A 24,228-nucleotide genomic window follows, 5' to 3' on the forward strand; every position below is an offset into this window, starting at 1 on the left:
AGAGTAGTCAATGAAGCAGATGTTTTTCTGGAATTCTCTTGCTTTCTCTATTATCCAACTAATGTTGGCAATTTGATCTCTGGCTCCTCTGCCTCTTTAAACCCCAGCTTGTACATCTGGAAGTTCTCAATTCAGGTACTACTGAAACCTAGCTTGAAGGATTTTGAGCATAACCTTGCTAGCATGTGGAATGAGTGCAAATATAATGGTAATTTGAACATGCTTTGGCATTGTCCTTTTTTGCGATTGGAACAAAAACACCTTTGCCTGTCCTGTGGCCACTGCTGAGTTTTCCACAAATAGAGTACAAGTACTAGATTACAAGTACCTTGAAACAGAAGGATGTAGGTTCTTGCTTTCTTTTCACATAGTCATTGTAAATTTAAAAGTTCTCTGTTTCTACTTTCTCTGAACAGTGAATCCCACTTCTATTTTGAACAAGGCCCAACCAGAATCGGAGGAACTTACAAAAAACTAGTTTACTTTGAATACACGGATGCGTCCTTCCAAACCCAGAAGGCAAAAGCAACACACCTTGGACTCCTTGGTAAAATTATTTCATAGCTTGTGGAGTTATAAACACAATTTACACATATTCTGTGCCATCAAAAGAGTACTCACTAACTCACAGTTTTGGGGATTCTCTGGTGGTTCAAATGGTAAAGAGCCTGCCTGCAATGTGGAAGACCAGTATCAATCCCTGGGTTGGTAAGATCCCCTGGAGAAGGAAATGGCAACCTACTCCCATATTCCTGCCTGGAGAGTCCCATGGACAGAGGAGTCTGGTGGGATTTATCCAATTTGAAACTACATTTTTTTTGTCCCTGCAAATCCATGAGAGTTTCTAAGATACTGAATCACCTAGACTTCTTTTCACTGGACACACTCTGGTCCATGGCATCATCCCTTTAATTTGTTCCTAGAAGAACCTCACCCAGGTAACACAGCCTGAATGACACTTATGAACACCAAGAACAACTCCTAACTCTGTTGGTTTCCAGGCCCTGTCATTAAGGCAGAAGTGGGGCAGATCATCCAGGTCACTTTCTATAACAATGCTTCCCTGCCACTCAGCATTCATCCCCATGGATTGCTTTACAACAAGAACAACGAGGGCTCCTTCTACAGAACACCAGGAGGAGGCAAGTACCACAGCTCAACCCAGGCACAAGCAAGGCCGACAGCAATACAGTGTGAGCAAGAAAATCAGACTCCTCCTAAAATCCTTGGGCAGCCTACTTTTCACATCATCACAAATCTGTGTACTCACGGTGGCAGAGGGGGTCCTTTGGCCCTGTTCAGCTGTCACCCAAGGTACCCCAGTGTGAGCAGGACACAGTTCTTGATCTCAGAGATCTCACAGGCTAGGGTACTTTGGGTCCTAGGTCTTATTTCACAAATATTTCTTTCTTACTAGGTACCCCGTCACCCTCCTCGCATGTAAATCCTGGTGCAACATTCGTTTATACATGGGAAGTTCCAACAGATGTGGGACCCACTTCCACAGACCCCAAATGCCTGACCTGGTCATACTTCTCCTCAGTAGATTTTAAAACAGACATCAACAGCGGCCTTATAGGGCCTCTTCTCGTGTGCAGAAATGGAAGTCTTGGAGAGGATGGCAAACAGGTTAAGTGATGGGACCTATGTCCTGGTATGCTTGGTGAGAGGTTGCCTGAAACATCTTTAGGGGAAAGGCAGTGTGCAGTGGGCACTTTCAACTTCTGTGTACCTATGTCTCCCAGTTTTACTCTTTCCTCAGCTTCAGACCTGTGTCTTCTCATGCCCAGTGAACTCTGGGCATGTTCCAGACACTTTTAATTCTGCTGGACTGTTCTGCTACTTTTTTAAGATTTTTTTTTTTTTAATGTGGACCATTTTAAAAGTCTTTATTGAATTTCTTGCAGTATTGCTTCTGGTTTTTTATGTTTCGGTGTTTCAGCCACGAGGCATGTGGGATCTCAGTTCCCCTACCAAGGATCAAAACCACATCCCCTGAATTGGAAGGCAAAGTACCAACCACTGGACCACCAGAGAAGTCCCCACTTGACTGTTTCAACTCTTCGTCTCCCTCTAGACAGCCACTGCCTGTCCCACCCTTCTCTGAGTCATCTCTTTTTCCTCTATCCCGCCTCTTAGAGAAGGACACCACCAAGCCCAGGACTTCGATCAACAACTCCTTGTTTCTCCCCTCCAGCCCTGGTCACCAGCTCTCTGATCCCATTGCCTTATTTGAGGCAGCATCATCTCTTTCTGAATTCCTGTAACCTCCTAACTCCTATCCCTGCTTCCATTCTGTTTCAGTATAGCTCCACATTCCTCCCTTTCTAATCAGACTATAGCACTCTCGACCCTAAAAATCACCCTACAGTCTGTTGGCTCAGAAGGCAACATATCAGACCCCATGGATCCTTCCAGATCCATGCTCCCCCCGCCCCCACCAGCCCCCCCCTGCACACTCCATTCTGGTCTTACTGCAAAGTTAGCCTGTTAGTCCTGAGTAAGGATGGCTAGTTCACATCTTTTTGATTTTGCCCTTCTTCTCTCTGTCTGGAACGGACTTTCCTCACTGTTTTACCTGCTAAAAGGGGAGAATTTTTAATAAAAACTCAGACTGAGGGTCCCTTCATTTTCTTCAAACAATATTCCCAAACTAAAGTTAGTTCAAGTTCCTGCAGGTTATTGCGGTTCCGTCTGTAGATTTCTGTCAGAGCACTTGTGCTCAAGTCACTTCAGTCCTGTCTGACTCTTTGGACCTGTCTGACCCCATGGACCGTAGCCCGCCAGGTTCTTCTGTCCCGTGGGGTTTTTCAGGCAAGAATACTGGCATGGATTGCCATTTCCTTCTCCAGGGGTTTTCCTGACCATGGGATTGAAACTGTCTCCTGTATTGGCAGGCAGATTCTTTATCACTGAGCCACCTGGGAAGCCCTGTTAAAGCACTTCCTCAGGCAGTTATTTTTACTGGCCTGTCTCTCCCAATAGACTCTAAGTGCCTTGAAACCACAGATTGGTTTTTATTAAATTTTTGGTAACAAACCCACTCCTTCTGTGGCATGTAGTAGGTGCTCAATAAATGCTTAATGAGTGAATTTCCCTTGTTTTCACTCACAAGTGAAGTAATAGCCAAGTTCTTTTGTAATTCATGTGTTGGAAAGCCTTATAAGGGCTTCCCAGCTGGCTCAGTTGATAAAGAATCCTCTTGCAATACAGGAGACACAGGTTTGATCCCTGGGTTGGGAAGATCCCCCTGAAGAAGGAAATAGCAACCCATTCCAGCATTTCTGCCTGGGAAATCCTATGGACAGAGCAACCTGGTGGGCAACAGTCTGTGAGGTCACAAAACAGTCAAACACAATTGAGCAACTAAAGAACAACAACAAAAAAGCCTTATAAATCCCCAGTGTAAACATGTAAAATTGTATATTTTATTTTAAAATATGGCTATGTATTTATAGTCATCTATATAATGAAAATCATATAGCCTTATAATTTTTACAGTACATATAATTTTTCTACTTTATCCAAAAATATAAATATATACGTATATTTCTTCATAAATCCTAAAATACAGACTTTCTAGAATCGAAAACATTTTATGTAACTTACTTTTTACAAAGCTTCCAAGAGAAGCCACTATAAACATCTGTGATTATAGTGTTTAGTTTTATGAAGTTAAGATAGAGGGGGTCCCTAGAGTAAGAGCTTTACATGAAAACAGTGGTAGAGATTTCTCCCAACTTCTTAGTTCTGTGATAAATCTATTCACTGGGATTCATACATTTGTATAAAAAGTCCATAAGTGGGGAAGTTAACTGATCAGTTTTTCCAAGAACATATAAATCCCATTGCATGGGAAATCCTATACGAGGGCCAACCATTTGAATATGTACTATGTACTACTTTGAATATGTACTATGCATATTTTGTGTCTGTTTATTTTTTCTATTTTCATCCACAGAAAGGAATAGACAAAGAATTTTACCTACTTGTCGCAATATTTGATGAAAATCGAAGTTATCTCTTAGATAAAAATATCAGGATATTTACCACAGAGCCTGAAAATGTGGATACAGAGGATCCAAACTTCCAAGAGTCTAACAAGATGTATTGTAAGAGAACACTTAACTTAAAAGATAAATGTATTAAGCAGTTTAATTTCACTAGGCCTAAAGAATTACAGATTTTTTTAAGAGAAACATATTTTCCTCTCAATTGTTGGCTACTATGTTTCATGTTTTCTTTAAACATAATTTCCCAATAAAAATAGAGCTTACTAGGGTGATTACGGAGAAGGCGATGGCGCCCAACTCCAGTACTCTTCCCTGGAAAATCCTATGGACGGAGGAGCCTGGTTGGCTGCAGTCCATGGGGTCGTGAAGAGTCAGACACGACTGAGTGACTTCAGTTTCACTTTTCACTTTCATGCATTGGAGAAGGAAATGGCAGCCCACTCCAATGTTCTTGCCTGGAGAATCCCAGGGACGGGGGAGCCTGGTGGGTTGCCATCTATGGGGTCGCACAGACTCGGACGTGACTGAAGTGACTTAGCAGCAGCAGCAGTAGCAGGGTGATTATGTTACGTTCTATCAAATGTTTACCAATGCCTTTTTGGTGCCATACATTATTTTAGCTATTGCTAAATATGATACAGAAAAGTCACATATTTCTCTATTGCCAAAGTAATGGAGTGGATAGGTAGGGTGTTTGCTGAGTTGGTTGGTTGGTTTCTGAAGACTTTAAAGTGTGGTGGGAAAAAAGAATGATCTAGAATGTGGAGACTTGGTCTAGAATCTGGAGACTTGGACTCTGGTCTCAACAGTTTCATTCATTAGCTTCATGACACTGAACAAGACTCTCTGACCTTAGTTTCATCAAATCTAAAAAGAAGGGGTTGGCTTGGGTAATCTTGATATCTTACATGAATGAACTGCTTAATGGATAGTCCTTGGTTGAGTCCAAGAGATGTCAAGTACCAATAAATTAAACAATCTTTTCTTTGTCTCAAATGTCTTGCAGCGATAAATGGATACATGTATGGAAATCTGCCTGGACTAGATATGTGCTTAGGAGACAATGTTTCATGGCATGTTCTTAGTGTGGGATCAAGTCAAGACTTTCATGGGATATATTTCTCAGGAAATACCTTCACTTCCTTAGGATCAAGGGATGACACCATATCTGTGACCCCCCATATCTCCCAAACACTTCTTATGACACCTGATTCCATAGGTAAGTTGTGGATCTTCTCCATCAGCCTGAAATATGCCCAAACTATGAAAAAGCAATGTCTTCATATGCACTGAATATTGTTTGTACGGGAAAAAAGGAAGTTATCCAAATAATGTTTTAAAATACTTTTGCCCTGCTCCATTTAATTTATAGGAGTGTAAGTGTATCATTTTCCTATACACAAAAATCCTTTCAGCCCTTTCCATCTTTCTCTTCCCAGGTATCAGGCTCTAAATCAATCCATACTTTTCAAAAGCAATGAGGCTGCTCTGAAGCATTTTAATTTGCTTTCATTCTATTATCTGCTGCATTTCTTACTCTTCTGTCCATTTGTTTCCCAGGTCTTCCTCCTTCATCAACCTTACCCTTCTCTTTTTCGCCTTCCTCTCTTATCCCTCTCCTTGCTAGTTTTGCTCCCTTGGGAAATATTTCTTACTTCAATGAGGTTGACTATTTCTGGCAGTTTTTTAAAGGCACCTTGTATCAGAAAATTGTTAAGGGAATCAGAGGAGCCTCCCCTCTCCTCTGAATCTAATACCCTCATTTATAAAACAGGGATTGTAATAATTTACAATCCATAAAAAGCAATAAACACAATCATATGAGATAGATGCAGTGTAGTAAAGGGCCTGGTATCTGTTAGATTTAAAATTTTAATATTTTCTTTCATCCTGCAGATATACCTTAACAGAAAATAAAATAAGCAAACAAAACTCTCTTTGGTCAAAAAGTGCTAACACCAGTTGAATACTGGCTATACAATAAACAAGTGAAAGTGAAAGTCGCTCAGTCGTGTCTGACTCTTTGCGACCTTATGGACTATACTATACAGTCCATGGAATTCTCCAGGCCAGAATACTGGAGTGGGTAGCCTTTCCCTTCTCCAGGGGATCTTCCCAACCCAGGGATCAAACCCAGGTCTCCTGCATTGCAGGCTGATTTTTTACCAGCTGAGCCACAAGGCAAGCCCAAGAATACTGGGGTGGGTAAACTATCCCTTCTCCAGTGGATCTTCCCAACCCAGGAATCAAACAGGGGTCTCCTGCATTGCAGGTGGATTCTTTACCAACTGAGCTATGCAGGAAGCACTACAATAAACAAATTACTCTAAAAATACCATGGATTTGTATTTTAACTCTTTGTGATATCACAAATTCATCTGACTACATATTTACATATTTTTTTATTCTACATTCCAAACAAATAGTGCTGGTGATTATGAGTAATCAGAAGATTACTCAGCCATTTTAAAAAAAAAGAAATATTGCCATTTGCAGCAACAATGATGGACTTTATTGTACTAAGCGAAGTAAGTCAGACAGAGAAAGACAAATATCATGTGATATCACTTATACTTGGAATCTAAAAAAATGTTATAAGTACACTTCTTTACAAAATAGAAGTAGACTCATAGACATAGAAAACAAACTTATGTTTATCAAAGAGGAAAGGGGGATAAATACACAGTACTATGTATAAATAGATTAATAACAAGGACCTACTTACAGCACAGGGAACTATATGCAATATCTTATAATAACCTATAATGGAAAAGATTCTGAAATATATATATACATATAACTGAATCACTTTATTGTATGGAAGAAACATTGCAAATCAACTACACTTTAAAAAATAATATTTTAAAAAGATTATCCAAAAAGAAGTAATCACAAGAAAAAAAGAAAAGTCTTTCTTCACCACTTTCTCTTCTCTGCTATACTCACTCACCTAGTGGCAAGTTATCACCCATTCCCTTCCCACTTCTTCCTCTCCTTTCCCCTGTAGATGTTTCCCTGGTCTTAAAAAAAAAAAAAAAAAAAAGTAGTCTGCTTTTCTTCCTCTTTCCTAAACAGTATCCACCACAGTAAACACATGGCAGTGTCACGATAAGTAACAATAACCACAGAAGTAAGTACAGAGTAGAAAGAGAATGCTAGTGTCGATGAAGGTGATATCAATATTAATAGAAACAAAGTCAGAACATGAAGGGCATAAAATTACCAAAATAAAAGACAGCTGGAATTTAGGTGGAATTTTCTGGCCTGATCCATGCTGGAGTTTGTTGTTGTTGCGGTGATTTGTTTTCATTGTGGTCACTGTTTGGGGTTCTTATTAGCAACATATTATTCTGATTTCCTTCAACTTCCTTTCACTACCTCCACACTACCCCTCTGCTCCAACCATCATCATCCCTTGTGGGTTATTGTAATAGCCTTCTAACAAGTCTCCTTCCTTCCTCCCTTGCCCTCTCTGGTCTATTCTTAGCACAACTGCCAGAATGTTATGTCACTCATAGACTCAGAGTTAAAGCTACAGATTTTTCAATGGCCCACAAGGGCCTGTGTGACTTTGTCCTCCATTCCTCACCAATCCTGTTTCCTAGTACCCTCAGCCTTGCTCATTCTATTCCAGACCCCCAGGCTTCTTAGATGGCCTTCAAACACACCAAGCAGACCCTCAGGCAGGGAATTTTGCTATCTATTTCCTCTTGCTGGATTGCCCTTCCTCTGGATCCACCATCTATCTCTTATGAATCTGCCCAAATGTTACTCACCCATCAAGGCCTACCCTGATCATCCTATAAAATATTGTTCATTGCCCTCTCTCTCCACACATTCATCCAGAATTCTCAATACTCCTTACACTGTCCTACATTTTCCTTAATCCATAGCACTTATCACCTTCCAACCCACATCAGCTTTACTTACTATGTTGGTTGTCTGTCTCTACAACACCCTGCAATATAAACCCCAAGGGCAAGAATGTTTACCTATTTTATTCATTAATGTTTCCCAAGTGCCAAGAAATATGCCTGGCATAAAGAAGATACTAAATAAATAATTGTCAAATTAGTGGAAGAATGAATGAACTACCTTATAGTATTTCTATGAGGGATTTATATCTTATAGATGATTTAGAGAAAAGAAATCTGAATGCAATGCCTTAAGTATTCTTTTCTTATTCCCCCCTAGGCATTTTTGATGTGGTTTGTATAACCTCAGAGCACTATATTGGAGGCATGAAACATAAATACCAAGTGAGGGAGTGTTCAGAGCCAAACCCGGATCAAACACAGTACCAGGAGGCGAAGGTTATTTATATCGCAGCTGAGGAAATTGTGTGGGATTATTCTCCTAGCAGGGAGTGGGAGAGAGAACTGCATCGTCTCCAAGGACAGAAGTATGGCAGTGACTTCCATCTCTAATTGGGCAGGGTTTATTCTGTAGTCCTCCACCCTTTCCTTTCAGTCGTGTGTGTGTGTGTGTGTGTGTGTGTGGTGTGTATTTATTTGTGTGCGGTATGTGTGTGGCATGTGTAGTTTAGGCCACATTTAATTACAAATAACTTCAAAATGTGTGTGTGATGTCTTCAGTTATAAATACGTCTAATCTTTCCCAATATTAACATAACTTAATTCTTCTTTGCTGTTTCTGCTTGTCTCTCTTTTCATTTCTTGTCTTCTCTCTTCCTTATGTGTTTTACTATCCAATCTCACCACTTGAAGGTATAATAAGTATAATTTCAGCCACATTTAACATTTGCAATCAGTCAGAATTTTTTTGTCTTCATTTGTTTCTGGCTATTGCTATTCTTCTTTGAACCTCAAATTGAAGACACTAATTTTTCTTTCTGTATAAAATTTGATATCCTTCTCTAATTTTTCGCTCTTACTATTTATTCATTTGATCAAAACTGAATTTTATCCTAAAAACATGTTTTAAGGTACAGGAAGAATATCCAACAATCTTACCGAAATTAATATATATATATATTTTAATGAAATGAATTTCTAAGGTAAAATAGACTCTCAGTCAGTCAGTCAGTTCAGTTGCTCAGTCGTGTCCGGCTCTTTGTGACCCCATGAATCGCAGCACGTCAGGCCTCCCTGTCCATCACCAACTCCTAGAGTTCACCCAGACTCATGTCCACTGAGTCGGTGATGCCATCCAACCATCTCATCCTCTGTCATCACCTTCTCCTCCTGCCCCCAATCCCTCCCAGCATCAGGGTCTTTTCCAATGAGTCAACTCTTCGCATGAGGTGGCCCAAGTACTGGAGTTTCAGCTTCAACATCAGTCCTTCCAAAGAACACCCAGGACTGATCTCCTGTAGGATGGACTGGTTGGATCTCCTTGCAGTCCAAGGGATTCTCAAGAGTCTTCTCCAACACCACAGTTCAAAAGCATCAATTCTTCGGCACTCAGCCTTCTTCACAGTCCAGCTCTCACATCCATACATGACCACTGGAAAAACCATAGCCTTGACTAGACGGATCTTTGTTGGCAAAGTAATGCCTCTGCTTGTCCATGGGGTCGCACAGAGTCAGACACGACTGAAGTGACTTAGCAGCAGCAGGTTGGTCATAACTTTCCTTCCAAGGAGTAAGCGTCTTTTAATTTCATGGCTGCAATCACCATCTGCAGTGATTTTGGAGACCAAAAAAATAAAGTCTGACACTATTTCCCCATCTATTTCCCATGAAGTGATGGGACCAGATGCCGTGATCTTCGTTTTCTGAATGTTGAGCCTTAAGCCAACTTTTTCACTCTCCTCTTTCACTTTCATCAAGAGGCTTTTTAGTGCCTCTTCACTTTCTGCCATAAAGGTGATGTCATCTGCATATCTGAGGTTATTGATATTTCTTCTGGCAATTTGATTCCAGCTTGTGCTTCTTTCAGCCCAGCGTTTTTCATGATGTACTTCAGTTCAGTTCAGTTCAGTCACTCAGTCGTGTCCGACTCTTGGTGACCCCATGAATTGCAGCATGCCAGGCCTCCCTGTCTATCACCAACTCCCGGAGTTCACTCAGACTCATGTCCATTGAGTCAGTGATGCCATCCAGCCATCTCATCCTCAGTCATCCCCTTCTCCTCCTGCCCCCAATCCCTCCCAGCATCAGAGTCTTTTCCAGTGAGTTAACTCTTCTCATGAGGTGGCCAAAGTACTGGAGTTTCAGCTTTAGCATCATTCCTTCCAAAGAAATCCCAGGGCTGATCTCCTTCAGAATGGACTGGTTGGATCTCCTTGCAGTCCAAGGGACTCTCAAGAGTCTTCTCCAACACCACAGTTCAAAAGCATCAATTCTTTGGCAATCAGCCTTCTTCACAGTCCAACTCTCACATCCATACATGACCACAGGAAAAACCATAGATTTGACTAGGCGGACCTTAGTCAGCAAAGTAATGTCTCTGCTTTTTAATATGCTATCTAGGTTGGTCATAACTTTTCTTCCAAGGAGTAAGCGTCTTTTAATTTCATGGCTGCAGTCACCATCTGCAGTGATTTTGGAGACCAAAAAAATAAAGTCTGACACTTTTTCCACTGTTTCCCCATCTATTTCCCATGAAGTGATGGGACCAGATGCCGTGATCTTCGTTTTCTGAATGTTGAGCTTTAAGCCAACTTTTTCGCTCTCCTCTTTCACTTTCATCAGGAGGCTTTTTAGCTCTTCTTCACTTTCTGCCATAAGGGTGGTGTCATCTGCATATCTGAGGTTATTGATATTTCTCCCGGCAATCTTGATTCCAGCTTGTGTTTCTTCCAGTCCAGCATTTCTCATGATGTACTCTGCATAGAAGTTAAATAAGCAGGGTGACAATATACAGCCTTGACGTACTCCTTTTCCTATTTGGAACCAGTCTGTTGTTCCATGTCCAGTTCTAACTGTTGATTCCTGACCTGCATACAGATTTCTCAAGAGGCAGGTTAGGTGGTCTGGTATTCCCATTTCTTTCAGAATTTTCCACAGTTTATTGTGATCCACACAGTCAAAGGCTTTGGCATAGTCAATAAAGCAAAAATGGATATTTTTCTGGAACTCTCTTGCTTTTTCCATGATCCAGCAGATGTTGGCCATTTGATCTCTGGTTCCTCTGCCTTTTCTAAAATCAGCTTGAACATCAGGGAGTTCATGGTTCACGTATTGCTGAAGCCTGGCTTGGAGAATTTTGAGCATTACTTTACTAGCATGTGAAATGAGTGCAATTGTGCGGTAGTGTGAGCATTCTTTGGCATTGCCTTTCTTTGGGATTGGAATGAAAACTGACCTTTTCCAGTCCTGTGGCCACTGCTGAGTTTTCCAAATTTGCTGGCATATTGAGTGCAGCACTTTCACAGCATCATCTTTCAGGATTTGAAACAGCTCAACTGGAATTCCATCACTTCCGCTAGCTTTGTTCGTAGTGATGCTTTCTAAGGCCCACTTGACTTCACATTCCAAGATGTCTGGCTCTAGATTAGTGATTACATCATCGTGATTATCTGGGTCGTGAAGATCTTTTCTGTAGAGTTCTTCTGTGTATTCTTGCCACCTCTTCTTAATATCTTCTGCTTCTGTTAGGTCCAGACCATTTCTGTCCTTTATTGAGCCCATCTTTGCATGAAATGTTCCCTTGGTATCTCTAATTTTCTTGAAGAGATCTCTAGTCTTTCCCATTCTGTTGTTTTCCTCTATTTCTTTGCATTGATCGCTGAAGAAGGCTTTCTTATCTCTTCTTGCTATTCTTTGGAACTCTGCATTCAGATGCTTAAATCTTTCCTTTTCTCCTTTGCTTTTTGCTTCTCTTCTTTTCACAGCTATTTGTAAGTCCTCCCCAGACAGCCATTTTGCTTTTTTGCATTTCTTTTCCATGGGGATGGTCTTGGTCCCTGTCTCCTGTACAATGTCACGAACCTCATTCCATAGTTCATCAGGCACTCTATCTATCAGATCTAGGCCCTTAAATCTATTTCTCACTTCCACTGTATAATCATAAGGGATTTGATTTAGGTCATACCTGAATGGTTTAGCCGTTTTCCCTACTTTCTTCAATTTAAGTCTGAATTTGGCAATAAGGAGTTCATGATCTGAGCCACAGTCTCCCGGTCTTCTTTTTGTTGACTGTATAGAGCTTCTCCATCTTTGGCTGCAAAGAATAGAATCAATCTGATTTCGGTGTTGACCATCTGGTGATGTCCATTTGTAGAGTCTTCTCTTGTGTTGTTGGAAGAGGGTGTTTTCTATGACAGTGCATTTTCTTGGCAAAACTCTATTAGTCTTTGCCCTGCTTCATTCCGCATTCCAAGGCCAAATCTGCCTGTTACTCCAGGTGTTTCTTGACTTCCTACTTTTGCATTCGAGTCCCCTATAATTGCCTATAAGTTAAATAAGCAGGGTGACAATATACAGCCTTGACGTACTCCTTTTCCTATTTGGAACCAGTCTGTTGTTCCACGTCCAGTTCTAACTGTTGCTTCTTGACCTGCATATAGGTTTCTCAAGAGGCAGGTCAGGGGGTCTGGTATTCCTATCTCTTTCAGAATTCTCCACAGTTTATTGTGATCCACACAGTCAAAGGCTTTGGCATAGTCAATAAAGCAGAAATAGATGTTTTTCTGGAACTCTCGTGCTTTTTCAATGATCCAGCAGATGTTGGCAATTTGATCTCTGGTTCCTCTGCCTTTTCTAAAACCAGCTTGAACATCTGGAATTTCACCGTTCACAGAATAAACTCTAGATATTAATAAATTGCATTATTCCAATAAGTCCTTCTGTATGATAATTTGTCTAATTTAATGGTCAAATTAATTAAATTTGTGATTTTTTGTTTTTATTTCTCAAAGCAAAACAAACATATACTTGGATAGATTTGAGACATATCTTGGGTCCAAATACAAGAAGGTCGTATACCGTCAATATGATGACATCACATTCACAAATCAAACAGTACGAAGTGAAGATGAAATACATCTGGATATACTAGGTATTGATACACTAGAAGATTGGTTTGGGGTTTGTCATCTTGTCCTCAACCACTGGAAATTGTTGCTTCTATAAGGATATTGTCAACTTCTACCTCAGTGGAGAAAAGTGCCTATAATTCTAACTTTAATTTGTTTGCTGGTAGACACTTTTATTGGGAAAAGAAGAGTGATTCAAATATTTTTAAATGGACAACAAAGATATCACAGACAATGAATATGGTTAGTTTCAGATAATCTGGCTTCTTGCACACAGAATCCCAAGATTCTTGGAGGGACTTTAGAAATAATATTTAAAGATAATTTCTTTGAAATTAAAACAAATCCCAGAAATCCTCATATAGTTAGGAGGGGGCCTTCGTTGTTTAAATTTAAGTGTTTAAACAGTTAATTGCTTAAGATTTAATTTCACCTTCTGTCTAGGAGTGAGAAAAATATAGCCCATACCCCCACCTTTGACAGATCAGCTAAAAAACTTATAATAAGTGCTTCCCAGGCACCCACATGTAGCATTTCTATAAATCACACAGCATTTCCATAGGTCACACAATGTATTCATTTGTTATGTCAAATGGCATGTCCATACATTGCATAATATTTCCAGAGGTCACAAGGCATATCCATATGCCCAGATCTTATTTCTGTCGTGATATCTGTGTGTCTATTGGAGGCCATATTCTGGCATGGCACCCTGAGAAGATGGATGTGCATGCTGACAAGGAGGAATTTGTACTTTTCTTGGCTCCGCTTCAGCCTCTTGGGCTTTGCAACCCCTGGAGGGAGGTGTGTGGTATTCAGTTTCCAGTGCTTTTGAATGGACCCTTCAAAAAAAGTAACAGTATTATATTTGTTTTCTCTAGGATTCTGGCCAAATGCACTAAGATAAATAACACAATATGACCCTCTAGATTCCTTTATTTACACACACACACACACACACACACACACACACACACACATTTTAGAAAAGGAAAAGCAAGCGTAGTGTTTGAGATGGTAGAATTGCCGTGGGAGGCAAAGAGGTGCTTTACTTCATTAGTATCTAGTATCTACCAGGTCTTTTCAGGGTTCTGATACTAATAGTTATAGCATGCGTTTAAGGAGAGTTCTGTCTGCTTTATTGTTGTTTAGTCACTAACTGGTGTCAGACTCTTTGCAAGCCCATGGTCTGTGGCCCCCAGGCTCCTCTGTCCATGGGATTTCCCAGGCAAGAATACTGGAGTGGGTTGCCATTTCCCCCTCCAGGGGATCATCCCAACCCAGGGATCAAACCTGCATCTCCTTCATTGGCAGGTGGATTCTTTACCACTGAGCCATCAGGGAAGCCTTAGTTCATCTCAAAACCATCTCTGTTTCAGAATTTTTAGAGCCACAAATTCTATCTGCCTTCAAACAGAAAGAAGTTTTATAATAAATTATATACCTCCAGCTCTTAGCATGGGATAAAAAAGAGAGTAAAACGAAGGGTCAATTTGTGAGAGATAATAGCCCTGGGTCAATGAAAACACCTTGCAGTTTCTCCCAATCTTCCACTAGGGTAAAGAGGGGGAAAGAATAAAAGGTTTAAATGGTGTGATTGGTCAAGAAAGAAAATGTTCCATTTCTAAATTGTGTGTTTTCATAGGCATTAACTAATGCTCATCGAAGTAAGTTTTCTAGAACTGGAGCTTATAAAAATTCTAGATGATTTAAACTTTCCAGGCAAAAGCCATGTGTCATAAACCAGCAATGGTCCATTTGTTAAATGTGTTTGTGTTTCATTTGGCTGCATGTTAAGGAATATAATAAGTCACTGTGCATGTACTTAACAGGGCAGGTGACTCATAATTTAAAATAAATAACAACTATCCATCCATTTTTCTTTTTGTATTTCCTAGGTCCTATAATATTTCTCACTCCTGGTGAGAAAATCTATGTTGTCTTTAAAAATAAAGCCTCAAGACCATATTCTATTCATGCTCATGGAGTGAAAACAGACAACCCCACTGTTGTTACAACACAGCCAGGTACCTGCTTCGGGAGAAATAAAAGTTCCAAAGCTTTTATGCAGGACTGTGAGGATAACGTCTGCTCTTTCTCCCCTCTTTTTTTGTTTGTTTCTTTCTTTTGTGAAATACCTACTATATGCCATGCCTTTTTCTTTATTGAGGTATAGTAACTGATTTACAATACTATACTAGTTTCATGTGTACAACATAGTGATTCAAAATTTTTATTAATTATACTTCATTTATTATAAAATACTGGCTTTATTCCCTATGCTGTGCAATATATCCTTACAGCTTATTTATTTTATACATAGTGGCTTGCACCTCTTAATCCCCTGCTTCTATCTTGCCTTTCTTCACTTTTTTCTCCCCAGTGGTAACCACTAGTTTGTCCTCTATGACTGTTTCTTTTTTGTTATATTCACTAGTGCTTTATTTTTAGATTGTACATATAAGTGATAGTATAGTATCTGTCTTCCTCTAGTTGACATTCCATTAAACATAATACCCTCCAGGTCCATCTGTGTAGTTGCAAATGGCAAAATTTCATGCTTTGTAATAGCTGAGTGAAGTGACATTGCTCAGTCGTGTCCGACTCTTTGCGACCGCATGGACTGTAGCCTACCAGGCTCCTCCCTCTATGGGATTCTCCAGGCAAGAATACTGGAGTGGGTTGCCATTTTCCTTCTCCAGGGGATCTTCCCAACCCAGGGATCAAACCTGGGTCTCCCGCATTCTAGGCAGATGCTTTAACCTCTGAGCCACCAGGGAAGCCTGGTGAGTAGTAATATATATATATTCATCTCCTTCATCTATTCATCTGTTGAAGGACACTTAGGTTGCTTCCATATCTTGGCTATTATAAATAATGCTGCTATGAACATTGGGGTCCGTGCATCTTTTCAAATTAGTGTTTTCATTTTCTTTGGATGTATATCCATAAGTGGAATTGCTGGATCATATAGTAGTTCTATTTTTAGTGTTTTGAGGAATTTTCATACTGTTTTCCAAATGGGTTGTTCCAGCTTATAAACAAAATCAAAGTTAGTGGAAGAAAAGAAAACATTAAGATCAGAGCAGAGATAAATGAAATAGAGATTTTAAGAGTAATGTAAAAGATCAATGAAACTAAGAGTTAGCTCTTCAAAAAGATAAAATTGATAAACATTTAGTCAGATTCATCAAGAAAAAAGAGAGAAAGTGCAAGTAAATAAAATCAAAAATGAAAGAGAATTTACAACTGACACCACAGAAATACAAATTATCATAAGAGATTACTACAAACAATTATATGCTAATAAAATGGACATCCTAGAATAAATAGATAAACTCCTAGAAATATGCAATCTTCTGAGATTGAATCAGGAAGAAAAATTGAAAACATGAAATGAAACTGAATCAGTTGGAAAAACAACAACAAAGTCCAGCACCAGATGGCTTCATGGGTGAATTCTACCTAACTTTTAGAAAAGAGGTAACACCTATCCTTCTCAAACTCTTTCAAAAAATTGCAGATGAAAGAATGCTTCCAAACTTATCCTATGAGGCCAGCATCACCCTGATACCAAGACCAAACAAAGAAACCACAGAAAAAGAAAATTCCAGGCCAATGTCACTGGAAAACATAGATACAAAAATCCTCAACAAAATACTAGCAAACTAAATCCAATGATACAATAAAAGGATCATATACCATGATCAGTTGGGATTTATCCCAGGGATGCCTGCTAAGTCACTTCAGTTGTGTCTGACTCTTTGCGACCCCATGGACTATAGCCTGCCAGCCTATTCCATCCATGGGATTCTCTAGGCAAGAATGCTGGAGTGGGTTGCCATTTCCATCTCCAAAGGATCTTCCTGACCCAGAGATCAAACCTGCATCTCTTATGTCTCCTACCTTGGCAGATGGGTTCTTTACCACTAGCGTCACCTGGGATAGTTTAGTATCCACAAATCAATCAATGTGATACATTACATCAACAAATCATCAACAAATTGAAGACTAAAAGGATATGATCATCTAAATAGATGCAGAAAAAGCTTTTGAAAAATTCAACAACTATTTATGGTAAAAAGTCTCAACAAAGTGAGTACAGATGGAACATATCTCAACATAATAAAGGCCATATATGACAAGCCCACAGCTAACATCATACTCAACAGTGAAAACCTGAAAGTGTTTCCTCTATGATCAGAAGCAAGACAAGGATGCCCACTCTCACCAGTTTTATTCAACATAGTATTCAAAGTCCTAGTCACAGTAATCAAACTAGAAAAAGAAATAAAAGGAATCCAAAACTGGAAAAGAAAAAGTGAAACTCTTACTGTTTGCAGATGACATGATACTGTACATTGGAAATCCTAAAGCCACCACCAAAACACTCCTTGGGCTCATCAACAAATCTGATAAAGTTAAAGGATACAAAATTAATGTACAGAAATTTATTGCATTTCTATACACTAACAACAAGATATCAGAAAGAGAAATTAATGAATAAATTAAGAAATTAATCCCATTCACAATCACATCAAAAAGAATAAACTACCTAGGAACAAACCAACCAAAAGAGGTAAAAGAACTGTACTCAGAAAAGTATAAGACACTGAGAAAGAAATCTGAAGACAACACAAACAGATGGAAAGATATTCCAATCCTGGAATGAAAACAGACTATCCCACTGAAAATAAACAAACACAGCCAAGTAACTGCCTTGGGGAAGAGAAAAGCCCCAAAACTTTTATGCAAGACTGTGGGGCTAATGTTCTTTCTTAAATAGGGGTATAGTTCCAGGTGAAAGACACTAGTGGACTAGGAAGAAGGGGGCGACAGAAGATGAGATGGTTGGATGACAACACTGACTCACTGGACATGAGTTTGAGCAAATTCTGGGAGATGGTGAAGGACAGGGAAGACTAGTGTGCTGCAGTCCATGGGGTCACAAAGAGTTGGACCTGACCTAGCAATTGAACAACAGCAAGAAGGGCTGAAGAACAAGTTTGACAGAGAAGTTCCTTTTGCAAATGAAGTTTGCTTCCAGGATAGGGCACTATGTGTATACAATTTGTGTGCAGCTCTCTCACCTCTTTACCTGTCCCTGTCAGGTATTTATGCTGTGTTCAATGTCTCCAACTCAAGTGCTAAAGTAGGAGTTGAATACAAGGTGCAGTGTGTAAGGGAGGAAGCAAGGGAAAGAGTTGAGCAGCTAAGAAAAAGGGAGAAACCTCATGCGCTAATCATCATGACGCCAACCTGTACAGCATGCCACTCAGCATTCTAAACTCAAAGGAAATGAATACTTTCTAATATAAATGCCCAGGAGGCAGACCCTAAAATGAAGATTTGTGTGCAGACAGTGGTCTTGGGATAAACAACTTTGGGGGAATAAAAAAAGAAAGAAGCAAAATTGGACAAGGAAGAAAGGTTTAACAGAGATGCAACCTCAACAGAAGTCACAGCCACAACTCTGAGAAACTTCAAAGACTGGGTAGCCTGAAGCGACTTAGCAGCAGCAGCAGCAGCAGCAGCAGCAGCAGCAGCAGCAGCAGCAGCAGCAGCAGCAGCAGCTCTCCTGAGTTGGGGTAAGAGAACTGGCACCTTTGTGTCCCTGCCCAGTCATTGGATGCAGGCGTGGGGGACATGGCTGTTGACACCTGGTGAAGTATTTTTCAAGGGAGATATAAAAGGGGCATCCAGAATGTTCCTGGAGAAAGAAATGGCAACCCTCTCCAGCGTTCTTGCCTAGAGAATCCTGTGGGCGAGGAGCTTAGTGGGCTGCTATGCATAGGGTCGCACAGGGTTGGACACGACTGAAGCGACTTAGCATGCATGCGTGCATTGGAGAAGGAAATGGCAACTCACTCCAGTATTCTTGCCTGGAAAATGCCAGGGACAGGGGAGCCTGGTGAGCCGCGATCTATAGGGTCGCACAGAGTTGGACACGACTGAAGCGACTTAGCAGCAGCGGCAGCAGCAGCAGAATGTCCTCTAAAGGTGCCAGTCAAAATAAGTAGTTCTGGGTATCAAGGGTATCAAAGAAAGAGTCAAATTCAGAAGGAAAAAAAAAGATTTGTGGGGCAGAAAGACTGAAGATAGACTTTGATGATAGGTGGAACATTCCCTTTTGATTTTAAAAGCAGACAGTCCTACCATGGGACCAAGATGAGTCTCCTGCCAAGGGAGTTTGCAAGTCAGCAGTTTGTTCTGATTAGCCAGGAAAGGATCACATTACATGCATTTCACGAACACTTCTGAGTACCTGCTGTGTCCCTGGACCTGTGCAGTGTGCTGGAAGGAGAGGGCTAGTACTAAGATGATTGTTAAAGATTTGGAACTGGGGAGGCTGAGGATGGGGTTGGTTAGTGGAGAAGGAAGACTATGTCACGGGTGCTTGGAAACACCTCTGGAAGGGAGAGATGTAGAATGATACAGCAAGGGGTGAGGGTGGGGAATAAAAGAACTTTGCTGCAAAAGTCAAGAAGATTCAACTTAATGCAAACAGCCTTGGGGGTGAGGAGGGAAGGAGGTGCATGTGATCCTCAGATTGGAAGGTTCAGAGCTGTGATTCAAAACAATTCTGTCACATTTCAAAGACTGAGTTATCTTCATTACAATAAGTATTTGTTGAGCAAATTAATTAGATTGAACAATTGATATTTTTCAATGGTACAATCACTATAAAGGTTTTTATTTTTCAGATTTACTTATTTATTTTTGGCTGTGCTGGGCTTTCTCTAGTTTCAGTGAACAGGGTAGTTGCAGTGCACGGGCTTCTCACTGCGGTGGTTTCTCTCGTTGCTCTAGAGCTCTAGAGCACTGGCTCAGTATTTGTGGCACATGGACTTTGTTGTCCCTTGGCACATGGGATCTTCCTAGACCAGGGATTGAACCCATGTTCTGCATTGGCAGGCAAATTCTTTACTGCTGAGTCATCAGAGAAGCCCCCGTTATAAAGTTTTGATCCTATAATGCTGAGAATGTAACAACCAACACTGCCAGTGACATCAGCCTTGCCCTGTGGGTCAGATAATGTAACACCAAGGGCTTCCTTTGCACCATCTTGTCTAATCCCTAAATTCCCATTTTATGTACACGAGGAAAAGCAAAGTGAAGTAAAAGTGTTAGTCGCTCAGTCATGTTCAACTCTTTGTGACTCCATGGACTGTAACCTGCCAAGCTCCTCTATCCATGGGATCACCCAGGCAAGAACCCTGGAATTGGTTGCATGCCCTCCTCCAGGGGATCTTCCTGACTGAGCGTGAAGAAACAGAAGTCTAAACCATGTAAACATATTGACTAAGATCACACAGCAAGAAGCTGTGGAGCCAGGAGTGAAAACGAGGACTATGCTGTTTAATATCTGCATAGCTTTAGGGTTTGTTCATTTTCTGGTTTTCCATAAAAAAATGTGATTTAAAAGATTCTGTTTAAACACATTGCATTTACCTATTTCAGGAGAGATCCGAACATACGTTTGGCAGATTCCTGAAAGATCTGGTCCTACCTCAAATGACTTTGAGTGCATACCTTGGTTTTACTATTCGACCGTGGACATGGTTAAGGTAAGCTTCAAATTCCAGCTTTTACACTGTCTCCTCTTAGGAATTATGACGAAAGCAAGGCTTTATTTTTCTTTAAAATCTCAGTTTTATGTAAACTTTCTAAATACTGCTTAGTTTCTAATTTTACACAAGTTTGCATTTTTCAAGAGCAAAAAATTATTATATTATGATTACTTAGATTTAGGATATTTTCCAACATGTTACTGTGGATTGAAGTACATATATATATATGGAATATATATATATATGGGATACACACACATATATATGTATAACTATATGATAATACCCCTTCTTTGTTTCATTGAATAAGATTTAGTTTCCAGAAAATGAAGGATGAAGTTTTAAAATTCTGTAATTAGTTGCAAATTAATGGACACACAGTATTTATCTTTTAAAAACTCTCAACTCGAGGTCCAGTTCATTTGTATTTAAAAAAAGAAAAAGAGCTCCTTTTTTGGCCTTTTAGTTATTTTTGGCCTACTCACCACCAAAACCAAGAGCAGACACAGACATTCAACCCCAAATGAAAATAAATACAAACGAACCAGGGATCCCAACTGAAAGTGGCTGCAGGAACAAATGTATCATGGGTGGGGGAGGATCCAAGACCTTTAAACAAGTCTGTCAACCAACTCCAATGCAAGGGAATTCTAATTAAAACCAAAGTTCTGTTTTTTAATTAAAATTTCAAAGATAAAGCTAAATCCACTCAGGAATGTATCTAAAATCCCTTTCAGGAGTTTGTTGTTACTTTAGACCTCAACTCTAATGAGTGAGATGATCATTTTTTTTTTTTTTCCAATCAAGAATTTAGCAAGTTATTTGTGAAAATTCTGATTTGAAAAAAAAGAAAAAAGGAAGAGAATTTAGCAAGTCAAATATTGTTCCTTATGCTCACAGTTAGAATCCTAATCATTCAAAACTCAGAATCTAACCTCACTCAAACTAAAACTTTCTCTCACTCTTCTCCTTGTCTGGGGGAGTTTTTCAGTTGTGGACACAGTTTATCATCTTGCTTTGTCTCCCCAGGATCTTAATAGTGGACTGGTTGGTCCTTTGATTGTATGTCGAAAAGACACCAAAGAAAACATAGTTCACCGTGTTCTCTTCTTCATGACTTTTGATGAAAATGAATCCTGGTACATTGAAGAAAACATCAATGCCTATGCTCAAGAACCAAACCAAGGAGACAGGAATGATATTACTTTTAAACGAAGCAACAAAATGCCTGGTAATGTCCACTCACTAACTCACTGACTGGCACCTACAGGTGGTTCTGCCCAAAGGGAACAGATAAAGGTTTGCATCCGTCACTCTCAGCACAGTCTAAAGAACACAGTCCATAGAGCTGGGGTGCAGAGCACATCGACCAGGGGCCAGCAAACTTTTCCCATCAGGGGCTGGATAGTAAAGAGTTTAAACTTGTAGACCATAGGGCTTCTGCCTTGAACTCTTCTACTCAACCCTTGTGATGCCAAAACACTCACATGTAAGTGAGTACTTACATGCAAATATAAGTGGCTTCAAGTCAGTAAAACTGCACTGGAAATAGTATTTCACACAATTTTCACATCAGGAAATATATATATTTTTTATTTTGTTCAACTATTTAGAAGTTTAAAAACCAATCTTTGCTCATGAGCCATAGAGAAAAGGACAGTGACCAAGCTGGAATTGGCACTCAAGCTGTAGACCACTGTCCTAGCAGCATGGTGAATTCTAATGTCCCTGGAGCCCTGAGGACAATGTAAAACTGAGGATATCAGCTAACGTTCCTTGAAGGTCTAACTACACACTCTAAAGCACTGTCCAAGGCCTTGAGGAGATACAAAAGCCATAAGGTGGATCATCTCTCAAGTTGTTCAGTGTGTTGCCACAGTAAAAGGCTGACTCAAAGGGATGCTGTGACAGGATTATAAATAGCGCTGTGTTTTACATTTTTATTTGGGAGGTCAAGAATGGTTTCATGAAGGTGAGGAGAACTTTGAGTATTTAAAGATGCCTAGGAGCCTCTCAGAGAAGGCAGTGGCACCCCACTCCAGTACTCTTGCTGGAAAATCCCATGGACGGAGGAGCCTGGTGGGCTGCAGTCCATGGGGTCACTAACAGTCAAACAACTGAGCGACTTCACTCTCACTTTTCACTTTCACGCACTGGAGAAGGAAATGGCAACCCACTCCAGTGTTCTTGCCTGGAGAATCCCAGGGACGGGGGAGCCTGGTGGGCTGCCGTCTGTGGGGTCGCACAGAGTCAGACACGACTGAAGCGACTTAGCAGCAGCAGTAGCAGCAGCAGCAGGAGCCTCTCTAGTAGAAAACAAAGGGAATGACCTCCTAGGTGGATGGAAGAAGGTAAGCTAGGTCACAGAGCACCTGGAAAGAAAAAGCCATCAGGGTGGGGAATGAATACTCTGTTAAAAATTTAAACTTGATCTAAACCAGGGTTTCTCAAACTTGACACTGTTGACATTTTTGGCTGGACAACTCCTCTTGGAGGAGCTGTCTTGTGCATTGTAGGATGTTTAGCAGGAGCCATACTCCCAACCCCCTAGATGCCAGTAGCCCTTCTCCTCAAGTTGTGAGAACTAAAAAAATGTCTCCAGACACTGCCTCCCTTGGAGGAAAAAATCCTGTTGAGAACCACTATGCTAAAGTTTTCAAGAGCACTGAGCTAGAGAACAATAGAAATAGATGTGTGTTTTCCGAACAATTCTGGCATTGTGCTCCAAGTGTGGTCCGTGAACCAGCAGTAGTGGCATCCCTTCAGAGTTTGTTAGAAATGCAGTATTTCAGCCTGCACACACCCAGTGGATCACAATCTGTATTTTAACAAGATTCCCAGCCATGCACACACTAAAGTTTGAGAAGCACTGATCTAAAGCAGTGTGTCAGGGTCTCCTAGTTTTTCCTGTTACTTCCTTCCATCAGCTAAAAGCATTAGAGCCCAGCCTCCACAGACAAATGGTTATTAATTATATATGATATACAGTGTGTGTCTGTGTGCTCAGTCGTGTCTGATTCTTTGCGACTCCATGGAGTGTAGCCCACCAGGCTCTTCTCTCCATGGGATTTCCCAGGCAAGAATACTTAAGTGGGTTGCCATTTCCTCTTTCAAGGGATCTTGTTGACTCTGGGATGGAACCCATGTCTCTTGTGTTTTCTGCACTGGCAGGAGTATTCTTTTACCACTGAGCCACCTGGGAAGCCCAAAGAAAGGGCTTCCTGAATTAATTATATATTTGTGTTACTGTAATAATATATTCCATGTATTTCCAAAGACAGACACAAAATAGAAAGGGAAAAAGAAGGATATGTAGTTTTTTATCTTAATATTTTCTTCCTCTTACCCATTGGAAGCCATATCTGGTGAGGATTAAAGCGGGGCCAAGACAAGACCTCAGGCAAATGGCCATTCCTGGAGAAGGAAATGGCAACCCACTCCAGTATTCTTGCCTGGAGAATCCCAGGGACAGAGGAGCCTGGCGGGCTACAGTCCATGGGGTCACAAAGTCAGACAAGACAACTTAGTGACTAAACAACAAATGGCCATTCCAGTCATATTCATGACAGGTCATGGAGGAAATGGGATCACACTGCTAACGTTCTAAGCCTATTGAGATAATTTCAAGTATGCTTTAAATTTATAGACCTATTCAAGTATCCACCAACTTAAGTATCCTTGCTGCTGCTGCTGCTAAGTCACT

General features: G+C 40.4%; 1 protein-coding gene across 2 annotated transcripts in view; it reads left to right on the forward strand.

Annotated features, from left to right (window-relative positions):
• Window positions 1-24,228, forward strand: part of LOC102172204 (ceruloplasmin) — a 43,775-nt gene that overhangs the window by 11,794 nt on the left and 7,753 nt on the right. Inside the window, exons 7-16 of one of the 2 annotated variants that reach the window (XM_005675460.2) lie at window positions 417-547; window positions 1,002-1,142; window positions 1,418-1,629; window positions 3,962-4,112; window positions 5,020-5,232; window positions 8,208-8,415; window positions 12,838-12,977; window positions 14,853-14,981; window positions 20,416-20,522; window positions 21,555-21,756. In XM_005675460.2, coding sequence (XP_005675517.1) covers window positions 417-547; window positions 1,002-1,142; window positions 1,418-1,629; window positions 3,962-4,112; window positions 5,020-5,232; window positions 8,208-8,415; window positions 12,838-12,977; window positions 14,853-14,981; window positions 20,416-20,522; window positions 21,555-21,756 — 1,634 coding nt within the window. The remainder of the gene's footprint in view (window positions 1-416; window positions 548-1,001; window positions 1,143-1,417; window positions 1,630-3,961; window positions 4,113-5,019; window positions 5,233-8,207; window positions 8,416-12,837; window positions 12,978-14,852; window positions 14,982-20,415; window positions 20,523-21,554; window positions 21,757-24,228) is intronic. The other variant, XM_013965432.1, reaches the window with a different exon arrangement.

The sequence above is a fragment of the Capra hircus genome, chromosome 1 (genome assembly GCF_001704415.2).
Source record: "Capra hircus breed San Clemente chromosome 1, ASM170441v1, whole genome shotgun sequence".
Lineage (NCBI taxonomy): Eukaryota > Metazoa > Chordata > Mammalia > Artiodactyla > Bovidae > Capra > Capra hircus.